At 41.0% G+C, this 17,256-nt stretch overlaps 1 protein-coding gene across 1 annotated transcript in view; it reads left to right on the forward strand.

Annotated features, from left to right (window-relative positions):
- The window catches only part of CADPS (Ca++-dependent secretion activator), a 482,801-nt gene that overhangs the window by 114,220 nt on the left and 351,325 nt on the right, over nucleotides 1-17,256 (forward strand). The window contains 1 exon segment of the mRNA XM_011947195.1: nucleotides 9,058-9,390. Coding sequence (XP_011802585.1) covers nucleotides 9,058-9,390 — 333 coding nt within the window.

Raw genomic sequence — 17,256 nt, forward strand, 5'->3', positions numbered from 1 at the left:
TGAGCCACTGCACCTGGCCAAAAACATAATTTTTTAACACCTGTTACCTATTGCATAGCTCCCTCATTTTGGATCAGATTTTTTTTTTTTTTTTTAGAAATGAGGTCTCCTTCTGTCACCCAGGCTGGAGTGCAGTCACATAATCACAGCTCACTGCAGCCTCAACCTCCTGGGCTAAAATGATCCTCCCTCCTCAGCCTCCCATATAGTTGGACTACAGGTGCATGCCACCATGCCAGACTAATTTTTGTATTTTTTGTAGAGAGAGGGTTTTACTATGTTGCCCATGCTGGTCTTCACCTCCTGGGCTCAAGTAATTCTCCCACCTCAGCCTCCCGAGTAGCCAGGACTATAGGTACATGCCATCGTGCCAGACTAATTTTTATATTTTTTTTGTAGAGAGAGGGTTTTGCTATGTTAACCAGGCTGGTTTTGAACTCCTGGGCTCAAGTAATCCACTTGCATTGGCTTCCCAAAATGCTGGGATTACAGGCATGAGCCACCACACCTGGCCTTCTCCCTTATACGTTAAATCGTCTCTAGATAACTCATAAAACCTAATACAATGTAAATGCTATGTAAATTGTCATACTATATTGGTTTTATTTGTATTACTTTTTATTGTTATTTCTTATTTTTTATATTTTGGATCTGTAGTTGGTTGAATGCATGAACGTGGAATCTGCAGATACAGAGGGCCAAGTGCTATAATGATCTCTCAGCATGCTAGAGTAGTAAAGATCATCTTTTAAAAAATGAAAGGATAGAGGAGGTGCTATTCCTTTTCCATCTGTGCCCATCCAGCCCAGTCTGAACAAAGCTAGTCACCATTAACAGCAAGTTGGTGAGGCCTGGGCCATGAGTGGGAATGGGAGAAAGGAGACCAAGGTCCCTATGGCTCTCAAGAGCACAAAGGTTTATTTTTGTCCTTTCCTGATGGCCCTGATTGTCAGAGCACATCAAGCAGGGCAGCAGATTAATCCATTAATCTCTTCAATTCTGGCTTTCAGGGCCAAGCGCTGGGGGTTGGGGTGGGTGCTCTGAGATCTGGCCCAGCAATTCTGTCTCACACCCCTGTTCCTGAGATACGGCATCAGAGAGCCATTTCTCTGTGTTCCCCACACCTTTTCTAACTATTTTTAAGACAAATGTCCAAAATATAAGCCCTTCCTCTCTCCCTCCGTCCCTCCTCACACTCACCTCCTCCTGCTCACCTCCTCACCTCCCTGCTTGATTTTAATTTCTTCACATGCTGGTCCTGGCATCAGAGAAAATAGGTAGATGAAAAAGTTTTACAAAACTCAGATTCTTCCTGGAAGTGAACATAGGGGTATTTGCAAGAAAGTGGGAGTGTCAAATGTGGCAGAAGACATAAAAATTCATTTCAGGACACTGCATCTGATGTCTGAACTTCAGCCAGTGAAGCTGCTATGATTGAGCTTTGTTTGGGGTGTGTGAGTGTTGTTTTGTTTGGTTGTTAGTTTTTGGTTTGTTTTGTTTTGTTTTTGTTTTTGTTTTTCAATAAGTGCCTAGTTCACTTTTGTCAAACTAGCTTTGAACATTGCAACAGACTGAATTCTTTAGTTGCTAGCAACAGAAACCAACTGTGGTTAAATTCAGCCCTAATCATTATGATCATCATCCTAACAACTTCAGAAGCAACAACAACAACAATAGTTTGCTGTTGTTGCTGGTATTGTTGTTATCAGAAGAAACAGCTAAGCTTCAGAAAAGAAGGAAACCAGAGCAGTTTAACTTCAGGAAGCCAGACAGTAAGATATAACAGACACTTCATCATTGGGATAAATCTACTCCAGCCCAATCCATTCTCACGCCAACCCACTCAGAATGTGAACTCAAGAAGTAGCGGTCTTATTGACCAAGCTCAAATTCCAACCCATCACTTGGCTAAAGAAGGACAAAGTCCTACAATTGACAATTCCACTGCAACTATGTGCAATGGGAAAGGGGTTCTTGGAAGAAAGACTGAGGTACTATTATCAGAAGAGGAAGAACAGTTGGCAGGCAAAAACTGCAGGTTTCTTCTATGCAAGAAGACATTTTGTTTAGTTCTTATGGTCGAACGTTTTTATTTAAGAGGAGTATAAATCAGGTCACACTGGCTATTTTTCTAAAATGAAACAGTATATTTTCTAATAAGTAGAATGGCTACAACTACTCCATGGTACCTGAGATACCATGATAAACAGGTACGTCCCTAGAGGAAGAGTGACTACCCACTCTAAAGCATTGATTCTTGTAGGGGAAGCCCAGCAAGGAGGAGGCAGGAGGCGGAAGGCAGAGTGATTAAAAGGATGAGTTTAGTGTCCAAGGCCAGGTGTAGTTCACATCTGTAATCCCAGTACTTTGCGAGGCTGAGGTGGGAGGATCACTTGGGGCCAGAGGTTCAAGGCTGCAGTGAGCTACACCACTGCACTCCAGCATGGGTGACAGAATGAGACCCTCTCTAAATAAATTAAAAATAAAAATTGTGCCCGACAGAGGTAGATTGAGTTCTAGTCCTATTACACACTGACTGTGGTACCTCAGCTAAGTCTGAGCCTTAGTTGCTTCATCTGTAATAGGGCCTTCCTTGCCTAATTGCTCTCAAGACTAAATGTATATACCTGGACAGTTCCATTATTAATATATTGAGGTTAGAATATATTAATATATTAAGGTTAGAAACAAGCATAGTGGTATAGTGTCCATATGCTGCATAGAAATAGAAAAAGATAGTTGAAAGTTGATAGAATCAATTCAGTCCGTGGGCATGGAGGAAGGGAGGTGCAAGATGGAGCAAGGAAGAAGGATATAGAAAAGAGAAAGGAAAGTACTTTTGCTCCTAACCTAGCACCACCTACCACAAGGTCATGGTCCTAGATCTGCTTCTGAAACTTTGCCCAGAATCCTTTACTTTTTGGTGAAGAATATTTTTGAGACTTGAAAATACATTTTATTTTAGAAATGAAAATGCACCTTGCCTCAAAGAAGGTAAAATTTGTATTTTTCCAGGTAGAAAAGGTGTGTTTTGAATGACTGTGAAAGTAAAACATGCCCACTATAAAAATAAAACAGACAATGTAGAAAAATCTCTGCATTTACATGGTTAAAAGTACTTACAATTAAACTTTGGTTTATATCTTTCCAGGTACTTTTAATGTATCTATGCATGTCAAGATAACTATTTGGCTTGCATATTAAGGTGGGAAATTACCACAAACTATTAAGAACCCACTTCTTTTATTTAACACAGTTGTTTTCAATCTCCTTCCTACCTTTACAAAGGTCACACAAATGACATACTCTCATCAGTAAACTGTCTTATTTCCTATGGTATTCGAAATCCAGATCCATGCTCCTATCCTCCAATTTCACCTCACCCCTGCCATTGGAAGGCTCTGGTCCATGATAACCATATATCACGGACATCTTTGGATGCTAATGAAAATATATGTATCTTTTTCATGGCTGCATGATATCCATTTAAAAATAACAGCTAACTTGTATTACATTTAGCCTGTAGTAGGCAACAGGCTAACCAACTTGCAGGCATAATATCACTGAATCAGGATTCAGGGCTCACCAAAATTCTACGAAGGAAGGTTTTTATAACCCCCATTTTAAAGGTGAGGAAATTAAAGCCCAGGGAGGTTAAGTAACTTGCTCAAGTGGCAAAGCTAGCAAGCCACAGAGCCAGGATTTGAACCCAGGTGTCCTGATTCCAGGGCCCATCCTCCTAACCATGATGTCTACCCCTTTCATTATTTATGTGTCCATTTGTTAATAGCAACGAGGTTTGTGTTTCTTGTAAATATTATTTACTCCATCTAGGTGTTTTTCTTATTTATGTTGAAAGGGTATGCTTTTTTAGAGCAGGAATGAATCTGCCCTGGCTTCTCAGCCTATCAGCAAGCAAATGGGAGCTAGGCCAACCTCATCCGTTATGCGAACAGTCACTAAGTACTGATGTGTTTGTGTGTTTCTAAAATGACCTTGAGGTTGTTTGGCTCTGGTGATGGAGGGAAGGACTGAAGGGTGAGGTCAAGTTGCTGAATTGACTGTCCTTCACAATTCCATATTTATTTGTTTATCTTCCATCTCTCATTATGACCTGTCTGGAAGTTGGCAGAAAAGCAGGGAGGATTTATGGATGTGCCCCAATAGAACTGGGCTTGGGGTTAAAGTCTCTTGTGGCAGCCACTAAAAAGCAAAAACAGAAACAAACACGGATACAAAATACAGACAGAGCTCCCAGCACAATTGAGTTTGAACAGTTGTTTTAGAGACACACAGGCACATCAGTATTTAGTGTTTGTATTCATTACAGGGTGAGCCTGGCCCAGGCCCCACTTCCTCTTTGACAGACTGAGAAGCCAAGACAGATGATGTGCCTGGAAAAATAGTTTCCTGCTTCCACCTTCTCTCCTCATGGCTGTCTTGTCTCCGTTGGGCAATTCATCTTCACCGTCTCCCCAGTCTTTGGCCTCCTTCCTCCATGTTCTTGTCATTCCACTCATCTCTCCTCTTTCTAGGATCTGGCAGTTGTATCTTAACACAGATCAGATAGATCCCTCCACATTTCAAAGTCTTCTCAGTTTGATCCTCATCAAAGAAGAAAGGCTGGATTCCTGTATTTTTTACCATGAAGGAGAGTGAGATTGGTGGAGGTTAGGTGACTTGTCTTCCACTGGTAATTCAGAAGCATTACTGAGAAGCTACTATGTACAAAGGAAGGGGCTATGTGAAGCAGATGCTATGTCCAGGATTCAGGGTTCACCTGATATAGTTCAGCTGTGTCCCCACCCAAATCTCATCTTGAATTGTAGCTCCCATAATTCCCACGTGTCATGGAGGAGACGTGTCACCAGTGAGAGGTAACTGAATCATTGGAGCAGGTCTTTCCCATGCTGTTCTCATGATAGTGAATAAGTCTGAAGAGATCTGATGGTTTTATAAAGGGGAGTTCCCATGCACATGCTCTCTTGCCTGCTGCCATGCCATGTAAGATGTACCTTTGCTTCTCCCTTGACTTCCACCATGATTGTGAGGCCTCCCCAGCCATGTGGAACTGTGAATCCATTAAATCTCTTTCCTTCACAAATTACCCAGTCTTGGATATGTCTTTATTAGCAGCATGAGAACAGACTAATACATCATCACTCAACCAGTTACACCAGCTGGGACTCAAGTGCCAACATCTTTATTTCTTACCCCTTGTTATCAGGTCCCATGGAAAATCTAACTTAAGTCTCTTGTTTTAAGAGACCAATATACCGTGTGCTGGTTTCCACTTGACCTTCTCACCCCAATCCAGGCATAGTCTCACTCCATATTTTTCCTGCTAGAGGAGTCTGCTTTGCTCTTATAGTTCATTCACTCATTTCGCAAGTATTTACTGAGCAGCTACGTGCCAGGCACTGTCTCAGGCACTAAGAAGTAATAGAAACAAACAATGACAACCCTGCCTCCCGGGAACTTATAGTCTAGCTGGAGATCAGATATTTACCAAAGAGTCACAAAAACAGTGGCAGATGGCAGCTCTGGAAGGGCTTTGGGAGAAAAGAATCTGGGGCTGAGAGCTTATAACTGAGGCGCATTTCGGGTTTGTGGGATACTGCTGTGCATAGATGTAGAGGAGAGTATAGCTTCATTGGTGATTGAATGTTTTCACGTCACCCCTTATGTTTATTAGCGCTGATAACAAACGCTTAACCCCATAGTGTCCCCACTGCCATCACACTCACCTCTTCTCCTACAAGCACCTCTCAACTGGCCTCCCTGCCTATTATCTTGGCTCCCTTCAGTCTGTTTTCCACATTAAAGCCAAAGAATGTGAACTGGTTTGTGCTGTGTCCCAGTTTAAAACTTTCAATCGCTTTCCAGTGCCCTTGAAATGAAAACCAACAACCCTAATCCCCTCCTCCTCCTGAATACCTCCTCTTCCTCAATGCCTCCCTAGGCTCTCTGGCCCCTCCCTGCCCATCTCACATCTATCACCCCCAGCCCTCATTACCACAGCCACATTGACTCCTCCTTATTTCCTCAGGCACTTGGGGTCTTCACATGTATTTTTCCTTCTCTCTAAAATAACTTACAGTTCTCCATTCACCTATCCATCTTTCACACATCATCTCAAAGGTGTTTTCTTTCAGGAAGGCTTTCTTGACCACATATTAGAATAGATTCCTAGCTATAGGTTCCTGTGGACCCTTGTCTTGAGAGCACTTTTTCCAGATCATAATCATATTTGCATGGCATTATTAGGATTATGTCAGTTGGACTCCATGAGAGCTAAATCTGTGTCTTCCTCACCATTGTATTCCTGACACCTGGTCCAGTGTCTTCCACCTAGGGAGTAACCAAAGAAAGGATGAATGGCTTCATGGAGAAGTTTATAATCATTATAGTTAAAAGGATAGCCCCAAATCTTATAGTTCAACTCCTTTGGTGTATGGACAAGAAATTAGAGAATCAGGCCAGGCATGGTGGCTCACACCTGTAATCTCAGCACTTTGGGAAGCCGAGGCGGGTGGATCACTTGAGGTTGGGAGTTCGAGACCAGCCTGGCCTACATAGAGAAACCCCATCTCTACTACTAAAAATAATAATAATAATACAAAAATTAGCTGGGGATGGTGGCGGATGCCTGTAATCCCATCTACTTGGGAGGTTGAGGCAGAAGAATCACTTGAATCCAGGAGGCGGATGTTGCAGTGAGCCAAGATCGCACCACTGTACTTCAGCCTGGGCAACAAAGTGGCACTCTGTCTAAAAAAACAAAAAAAGAAAGAAAGAAATTAGAGAATCAGAGAGGGGAGATGATTTACTCAAGGTCGCACAGCAAGTTAGAGGCAGAGATGGCCTGAGATCATGATTTACAGCTTCTGCCACAATGTTCCATTGCCTCTCCAGAGACTTCCTCCACTAGCCTAAAAATACTGGTGTTTGAGATCCATAATGTGTTGGTTAGATGGAGAAACCATCCCCATTAAGTGTTACAGGTTTTCAGGTGAATTATTTAGCTCATTAAGACTCATAAGGCCTCAGGATTCATTTGAAACTTTTTTGTCTATAATTAATTTTCAAATTAACTCTAAGGTCTCATCTGAGTACCAGTTCCCACTCACAGGGGGCAGGCCATGGCCTCTACCCTGTGAGGCAAACCCTCAGCCCTCCTTTCTAAATTAGTTCATTAAAGTCAACAATAAACTGGAGCCTTTTTTAAAAAAACATTTCTCCACCCCAGAAAGGCTTTGCAATGAAGCATGAGGCAATGAGATGCCCCCAGGCAATGCTGTCTCATGGCCAACAAGTGCATTTCCTGAAATCTGACGGGGGAATGAACATTTGCTCTGCCTCTTGAAGGATATTTATGCACCTTCTCAAGTGTGACCAGGACACAGCTCAAACGTGTCAGATGCTTCCTCTCCATGAATACGAAGTGGCAGCTTCACTGCCTTGTATTACACCCCAGAACCATGTAGCTCATGTAAGCTTCCGAATGGTGGGCAGTGGAGCGAAAGTAAGACATTCTTAATAGAAAGCTTGGTCCCAGGACTCAACCAGGCAGCACCAGCAGACCAACCAGGGATTTTCCACCAGGCAAAAGAGGTTTTCATCAAGCAGGAGAACCCTGCAGGAAGGAAGGTAACCACGGTGAAGTAAAAAGACTATCCATTGGTAGTTAGACAATTTGAGTTACCAAAAGAAAGTCCCTTCCCCTCTCTGAAGTCTCGGTTTTTCATCTACAAAATAAACTTAACATAACACCTATGTTCACTGTTAATTCATTTTTAAAGTGTCAAGTGCTGAAGACATTCTAGGACCTAAAGACATTGCAAGGAACAAGGACACATTCCTTGCCCAAGTAGAGTTTACATTTCAGGAAGGAAGATAGATAATTAAATATATGTTTACCTGATACTTGTATACTTCCAATTAAAAGTGTCATTGAAGGGATAAAAGGAGATACAAATAGCGGTTAATGTTTAACGCTATGTGCCGGATATCATGCCAGGCATTTACATATAATAATAATAACAGCAACAAGTGTAATACGGGCCAGGCACTATTTTGTGTATGTTTTACATGTTAACACATTTAATCCTCATTTAAAAATACGTACTGGCCTTGGCAACACAGCAAGACCCTGTTTCTACAAAAAGTTTTAAAAATTGTCAAGGCATAGTGGCACACACTTATAGTCCCAGCTACTTGGAGGCTGAAGCAAGAGGATGGCTTGAGCCCAGGAGTTTGAGGTTGCAGTGCATCGTAATCACCACTGAAGTCTGACTTAGATGACAGAGCAAAGTCCTGCCTCTATTTAAAATAAAAAATTAAATGCTGGGTGCATTGATTCACGCCTGTAATCCCAGCACTTTTGGAGGCCGAGGTGGATGGGTTGCTTGAGCCCAGAAGTTTGAGACCAACCTGGGCAACATGGTGAAACCCTGACTCTACCAAAAATACAAAAATAAAATTTAAAAAAATTAGCCAGATGTGCTGGCGTGCACCTGTAGTCCCAGCTAATCAGAAGGCTGAGGCTAGAGGTCACTTGAGCCGGGGAGGCAGAGGTTGCAGTGAGCTGTGATTATGTCACTGTACTCCAGCCTAGGTGACAGAGCAAGACTCTCTCAAAAGGAAATTGAACATTAAATAAATACTATTATCCCCATTTTATAAATGAGAAGACTGAGGTACAAAGAGGTTAACTTGCCCAAAGTCACACAGCCACTAAGGGGCAAGACCTATGCAGCCTGGGCAGAGGTCTGTCTGCTATGTGCTGCCTCTCATGATAGTGTCATCTCATTTAACCCTTGCAACAACCTGGTAAGTACCATTGTTATTCTTATCTTACAGATGTGGACACAGAAGCAGAATGTGTAAGTAACTAGTCTGAGTTTGCACAGCCAGGAGGTGGTAGGGCAAGACGAGACCCACAGTGGTTCCTCCTGGGATGCACGTAAGGTGGGCTGGCCCAGTGTCCAGCCCCAGGAAACTGGTCCCTCTGTGGCCAACTCTCTTACTGTCTTTCCTGTCCCTGTTCTTGCTCAGGTGTTCCTGAAGAGTGACCGTGTGGCCCGCATGGTGCAGAGTGGAGGCTGTTCTGCCAACGACTCCCGGGAGGTCTTCAAGAAGCACATTGAGAAGAGGGTGCGCAGCCTGCCTGAGATTGACGGCCTCAGCAAGGAGACTGTGCTGAGCTCCTGGATGGCCAAATTTGATGCCATCTACCGTGGAGAAGAGGACCCCCGGAAGCAGCAGGCCCGGATGACAGCCAGCGCAGCCTCTGAGCTGATTCTGAGCAAGGAGCAACTCTATGAGATGTTCCAGAACATTCTTGGGATCAAGAAGTTCGAACATCAGCTCCTGTACAATGCCTGCCAGGTAAGGCGTTTCTCACCTGGGCCCAGAGCTGTGGGTAAGCAAAGCTGCATTCCAACTTCTATGAGATGCTTCTTGATTTTTTTTTAAATGGATTAAAAGTTATATTTTATTACTGTACTGGTAAAAAGTTGAATACAATTTAGGCTACATTATATTCATGCTTTTCTTCTTATTAAAAAAAAAAAAAATTTGTGAGCTCCTAAAAGTCTCAGGGGCCCTAGGCACTGAGCTCATTGTGTCTAATGGGTAAGTTGGCCCTGTGAGTAAGGTCTGGTTTCCATGTGTCAAAAGTGCTAAAATTCAATTTTTAAAAAAATATGGTTCTGCCTTTGGTGTTTGCCAGTTGAAGGGCTTTTGCTTCCTCAGGTGGGAAGACAACTGAACTTCGCACCTGCCTGTCAAGAGTAATTTTTTAAAATGAGAAATTTGCACAAGGCCTGATACCTGTATATTAGTCACATCATGAATTTCTGTGTGGTTCTGATGGTGAGAGCTGAGGCTCTGCTTGGGTCCACCCCAAAATGGGCCTGTATTTCCTCTAGATGGAGGACCAGGGAAGTGAGGTATCTCATATCTTGATATCCTACCTAACCTTAGCATTATATTCATTTATTCAACAAATATGTATTTTGTGCCTATTTCGCAGTCTGAAATTCTTACTGGGTATCTCTTAGGAGCAGTTTAAAAATGTACATTCCCAGCCCCTAGCCCTAGAGTTTCTCATTCTGCAGCCTCAGAGCATGGCCCAGGAATCTGCATTTTAAACAAGGGCCTTCCTGGTAATTATGTCACCCTTCCCCTTCAAAGAACTATCAGAGAGATTCATCTTTGCCTTGTTTGCTAATATTCCCAGTGTATAAAATCTTGGCACATAGTGAATGCTCAGTAAATGTTTATCGAATTAATAAATGGATAATGGAAAATTATTTTAACTAGTAGTTAGGGTCTTGTCAACTATTATATATCACCTAGAATTTTCTGGATGCTTTATTAAGAGTCTGTTTAGCATTTCATAATACAACACATGCATCACATTCAAAGATATTGGTGGTATCTACTTTCATGTCATCCAACTTTAATTGAAAACATTGATTACAAATCTGGAGATGAAAGGTTTCTGTGATGGGTCAAAAAGTATTTTGAAATTTCAAATATCAATATAAAATTAAATTTAATCACTTTTATTTAAAATGTAACTGCATCCCAGCACGTAGCAGTTTTAGAATGGGATAAGCAGGTGGCGTCAGCCTCCACCACCACTATCACCTCCACCAGCATGTCCACCACAAGAAGGTGTTATAGCTTCCATATTGAAAAGTCATCCACCTGAGTTATAAGCAAGATTCAGAATTACAGAGAGAGTCAAGTGTTCCTAAACCTTCTAGGTACAAAATTATTCTAGGGATTAATTTTTCTTCTTATTGCAACAGCTTATCATGCATTCCAATGATGCTGAGGTGCTTGCCCAAACCTCAGCATCATTGGAATGAATCCATTGCTATGCTATTTCTTGTCTTATCTCAGTGTTTTTGCACTTGTTGAAATGAGTAGCAGGATCATATTTTACTCTTTTCTCCTAAAAAATGAATTAATCTAACTCATTTTACCCTCAACATCTTTTTTGTGAAATAGAAAAAAGTGCAATAATATTAAAGAATATTGTCTTCTCTCCCCAGAATAAAGATCGTACTCTTAAAATAAATTAATCCAACTCATTTTACCCTCAACATCTTTTTTGTGAAATAGAAAAAAGTACAATAGTATTAAAGAATAATACCTCCTCTCCCCAGAATAAAGATTGTACTCTTAGCCAAAAAGAATTACAAGATAGGACAGGCACAGTGGCTCAGACCTGTAATCTCAGCACTTTGGGAGGCTAAGTGGATTAACTGAGGTCAGGAGTTCAAGATCAGCCTGGCCGACATGGTGAAACCCTATCTCTACTAAAAATATAAAAATCAGCCAGGCATGATGGTGGATGCCTGTAATCCCAGCTACTAGGGAGGCTGAGGCAGGAGAATTGCTTGAACCCAAGATCATGCCACTGCATTCCACCATGGGCAACAGAATGAGACTCTGTCTCCAACAAAAAAATTACAAGATAAAGGAAAGTACTTCTTCTTGGGACAAAACTACTGTATTTTACTCTCTATTTATTTAGTATTTTACTCTCTATTCATATCTAAATCTGATTATTGTTTCAGGGTTTCATATCCATAGGAATTAGGGCAAAAGAAGATATGTAATTTACACATACAAAAATACACATGAATTCTAAATATATGGTTTTCATTTCTATGTCTTTAGTAATCTAAGTTTTAGGAGTGTATTGGCAAATGAAAGTATTTTAAAAGAAAGAAATCATTGGTCATGATAATATTTCACAACATGTAATACCCATTTCTATGACAATATAGAAATGGCTATTCTTCAAACTTACTGTGGCAATAAATTCTTAATGCAGCCTTTCTGTAATCTGTTAGTTTGCAGCAGAACACCTTTATAATGGGAAAACCTTTTGACCTAGGAGCTCCGCCTTTAGGAATTCATTACAAGTAGGTACTTAGAAGTGTGTGCCAAGTCCAAAGATGTTCATTGCAGCCTTTTATATGACAGTGAAAAAATTAAAGCATGCTTAATTCCCAACAGTATAGGATTAATTAATTAGATTTTGATTTAACCATACAAGGGAATATTCATTATCCAATAGAACAGCAATAAAAGAATTGTTAAAGAAGAAAGCTTGCCATGTGGGAAGATGTTCCTTAGATATTGCTAAGTGGAGAATCTGGCTGTGAAGCACAATATGCAGACACAGTCCCATTTCTATGGGAAAAAAATGATGGAAAAAGGTACTGGACAGGCAAATAACAAGATGTTAACTGTGCTTATCTTTAAAGGATATGATTATGGTTGATTTTTATGATTTTCATTTATGCTTTTTTATGACTCCAAATATCTACCTTAAACACAGTTATTCTGTAAATGAAAACAAATACCAAAAGTCTCAACAAAGAAACCATCAGAACAATGAGATATGAAGAAAATTATCTTCTGAATTGTTTTCTAGACTTCAGGCATTAACATACCACCTTCATGATTTTTGCCATTTCTGAGTACTACTTGGATGATTATTTAATATTTCTTATTAAACCAACTCCCAAATTCACCTTTTTTGGTTTTTGTTTTTTTGGAAGATGAAGAGTCTCACTCTGTCACCCAGGCTGGAGTGCAGTGGCACAAGCTTGGCTCACTGCAACCTCCACCTCCCAGGTTCAAGCGATTCTCATGCCTCAGCCTCCTGAATAGCTTGGATTACAGGCATACACCATCATGCCCGGCTAATTTTTGTATTTTTAGTAGAGACGGGTTTTTCCATGTTGGCCAGGCTGGTCTCGAACTCCTGACCTCAGATGATCCACCCACCTTGGCCTCCCAAAGTGCTGGGATTACAGGCGTGAGCCACTGTGCCTGGCCCCAAGTTCACTTTTTAAACCTGTCATTATCTTAGGTAATGTACATAAAATCACAGCTTTGATATATTCTTTTTACAAAAAATAATATGCATTAAAGTGAAACCTAACTATTAAAATAGAAACTTTTCATTGGCTGGCCCTCTTAGATCATCGCACACCACAGTGATGCAGAAGGCATGGTGATGGTAGCCAGTGCCCTGATGCACTGAGGCTGGTGGGACAGAGCTCTCTGACTCCATCCCTGAAGATAGCCCCAGACTGACCACAACAGCATCCATCTGAAGTCTACATAGGCAGGCAGCAAAGCGGACATTTAATTTACCTCCTTCCTCTTTCCTTGCTGGCAGGCTGTATGTAGACAGGCAGCAAAGATAGTGTACCTGTCATACCTTACCATCAGGTGTCTGAAATTATAGATTTACTCAGTTTCTCACAGACTACACTCTCAGTTCTGCCCAACTTATATCAACTCACAGGAGCAAGAATGCAGAAATGATATTATATCACTTTCATTCTCACTCTGCTGAAATTGTTTCTTGTTTAATTTTGTATTTTCCGGACCTTCTTCTCCTTACCAAACAAAGCAATTTCTATGTGCTTCCCAAACCCAAAATGTGCTTAATGTTTTCCTCTTATGCATATCATATCCTAGGGGAAGCTGTAATCGGATTTCGGCTGCTGCTTTGTGAAAGTTCCCATGCTCTCTCTTTATAAGTTTCTGCCAATAACTGCCATTTTTTCTCAAATGAGAAATGACATTTATCAAAGGGCAATTATATCGGTTACATATCAGTTGTCTGTTGTAACATGAACCATGTCTATCAAAATATAAGAGAAAAGCAAGAGAGTTTAATAAGTGTCTCTGAATTTGCACACGGAGTTTCTTAGCGTCTATTCCGTTTCTTTGAGAATTAGTGAATAAATCTCACAGAAGAAGTTCATACTCAACATAATATCCAAAGTAAAATGGCAAATTTTATTATGAATCAGTGTTGTTTTTATTTTTCATAGACCCTTGGGAAGGTGCAGTCAATTATGTAGCTATTTGAGTTGAATTCTAAAGGTAACTCAAAAAATGTAAGGTAGGCTGAGCACACAGCTCCATTCCAGCACTTTAGGACACCAAGGTGGGAGGGTTACACAAGTACAAGAGTCTGAGACCAGCCTAGGCTCCACCTCTACAAATAATTTAAAAACTAGCTGGGTGTGGTGGCATGTACCCATAGTGCCAGCTACTTAGGAGGCTGAGGTGGGAGGATCACTTGAGCCTGGGAGGTCAGGGCTATGGTGAGCCATGATCTCACCACTGCACCCTGGCCTGGGTAACACAGTGAGACCCTGTCTCAAAAAAATTTTATTATTTTTTTTTAAGACGGGGTCTCACTCTGTCACCCAGGCTGGAGTGCAGTGGCATAATCTCGGCTCACTGCAAGCTCCGCTTCCCGGGTTCATGCCATTCTCCTGCCTCAGCCTCCCAAGTAGCTGGGACTACAGGCGCCCACCACCATACCCGGCTAATATTTTGTATTTTTAGTAGAGACAGGGTTTCACCGTGTTAGCCAGGATGGTCTCGAACTCCTGACCTCGTGATCTACCTACCTCGGCCTCCCAAAGTGCTAGGATTACAGGCGTGAGCCACCGCGCCCGGCCAAAAAAAATTTTTTTAGTGAGCTAATTTCAGAATAGGTTTTATTATCTGAGAAATGAGGCTAAGCAGACCTGCTTTCCATCTTCATGAAATGCAAAGCTGACAGCAATGATGATGATGATAATATGATATTTAAAAACATTTTCAAGATGCACCATCTCTCCCCTTTCCCTTTAGTGACCTTCAAATTTGGTGTAAATTTGATTCTCAGTTGTACCAGCTGTCTGCTACTTTCTACTCCTCTTTATAAGTTTGTAAGTTATCCTTAACTACCTCATTCAAAACTGTGTGGATATTTTCCCTTGAAAAATACCTCAGAGGTGCATTTTAGAAGGAGTAGGGTCTACATCTTCATGTATTTTTAAATGCAAATAGACTTCTTAGTGAAGCAATCCAGCTAATTTTGAAGAGATGTGGTCAATATGAGCTAAGGATATCAGTTGTATCTCGATGTTTCCATTCTGCTCTTTGAAATGACATTTCTAGTTTTTCTGTTACTGATCACACACTTCCCTTCTAAATTAAGTGCAGCATGACTCCAACCTTCTCCTTGGCCATTACATGTGCCCAACTGGCAGCAGGAATAGCATCCACAGTCCAACTAATAGGATATGACAATAATCTCTTCATTTATTCTCTCTGAATTTCTAGAGGCTTTTCAGATAAGTCTGGAAGGAAGAAGAAAGAAATCAAGGAACTTGATTTCTCAATTTATAAACACCTTTGCATTTTCAATATTGGATTCTCTATCATTATTGAACTGCTAATTTTCTTAACATTTAATTTTCTTTCCTCCAAACCATCATCAGCATGGCCTTTGATGATGTGGTTATCTTATTACAGTACTATCTTCCTTGAACTTGATGAGCACTTGGCAGCTTTTCAGATAGTTCATTAGACTCTGAAGAGAAACCTCAAATTATCAGGCTTTCAGCTGTGACCCAGATTGCTGGGTTGTATCCATACCTCATTACAGAGCCCTTAATCTCCATATAACTACATAGCTTTTTCCTGATCCAGAAGTTTCTGGTAGATCTGTTGACTGAACATTTGCTTTGGGGGCCAGACTCTATTTCTTCACCTCTTTTATTGATCCTAAAACAACAATATAGTTCTTTGCATGAATAGTCTTTCACTGAATATCTACAGAAGAAATGTTTTAAAATCTGGAGATGGGAAGTGGTGATGGAAGGCTAATATTAAACCCTTTTACTTAGAAACATACTTTCACCATTCATTCAACAGATTTTAGCATCTACTGTGCACTAGGCATCATGTGTTGTATGCTGAGGATAGAGCCTAAACTTTCTTTGTCTTACAATGGCCCACAATGTGGCTCCTGACTAATTGTCCTCCTTGTTCACTACACATCTCTCAATGACTTTATAGCTGTCCTGCTTAGATTATTGTTTGTGTTGTCTTGGCCATGTAACAAATTGCCACAAATTTAGCAGCTTAAAAGAATGCCCATTTATTATCTCACAGTTTTTCTAGGTCAGAAGTCCAGGCATGACTTAGCCAGGTCCTCTATTAAGGGTCTTACAAAGCTGGAATTAAGGTGCTGGCCAGGCTGTGTTCTCATCTGGAGGCTCAACAGGGAAGGATCCACTTCTAAGCTCCTTCATGTTGTTGGCAAAACTCCTTTCCTTGCAGCTGTAGAATCTCCAGATCCAGCAACAGGGAGAGAGAGACTCTCTGGTGCATCACATTTTTTATTTCTAGATGCACTATTAAAAGGATCACCCGGCTGGGCACAGTGGCTCACATCTGAAATCCCAACACTTTGGGAAACTGCAGAGGGAGGATTGCTTGAGGCCAGAAATTCAAGAACAGCCTGAGAAACATAGGGAGACTCAAAGTCATACACTGCCCCTAAAAGTCATTAGATATTCAAGAGACTGCCAGTTTTAAATGACTTTGCTTGCCAGATGTACTTTAATTTCAGCAGTCTTCCAAGGTGAAAATAGGTCAATACGTATATACTGGCCAGGTGTAGTGGCTCACATCTGTAATGCCAGCACTTTGGGAGCCTGAGGAGTGTGGATCACTTGAGACTAGGAGTTCAAGACCAGGCTGAGCAACATGGCAAAATGCCATCTCTACAAAAAATAATACAAAATAATTTAGCTGGGCGTGGTGGCTCACACTTGGGAAGCTGAGATGGGAGAATTACTTGAGTCTGGGAAGCTGAGGATGCAGTGAGCTGTAATTGTGCCACTTCACTCCAGCCTGGGTGACAGAGCAAGACCCTGTCTCACAAAAAAAAAAAAAGAAGAAAAGAAAAAAGAAAACAAAAAGATGCATATACTCAGTTACTAGTGACGAATTTAGAGGCATTAAAGATGTGGTTGGTACAGGGTCAGAGGGCAATATTTAATTTCCCAGAGCAACAATTTTCTGAAGACCCCATCATGGTTTTTCTTACTTCTCTATCACTTGTTTCTAGAACACATGGCCAGATATTTCTATCTGATTGCACCTGCTGTTACCAAGAAGCTAACAGCAATGGAAAGTAGAAATTAAGAGACAGTGAGTATCCTGCATCTAAGGAGCAGGGAATTGGGCATTTTCTATGCAGCCTTCAAAACTGCTATAGACATTTCAGCAATCTCTTTCCTTTGTTGCCAAAATGGATTCATAAGTATGCTTGTTTATTCAGTCTTTTCATATGCATTGAGCCACAAAATTGTAATCAGAGATGTTAAAGAGGTGTAGTTTCAGAAAAATACATACAAAAATAAT

The sequence above is a fragment of the Colobus angolensis genome, unplaced genomic scaffold (assembly GCF_000951035.1).
Source record: "Colobus angolensis palliatus isolate OR3802 unplaced genomic scaffold, Cang.pa_1.0 Scaffold26, whole genome shotgun sequence".
In the NCBI taxonomy this organism is placed as follows: Eukaryota; Metazoa; Chordata; class Mammalia; order Primates; family Cercopithecidae; genus Colobus; species Colobus angolensis.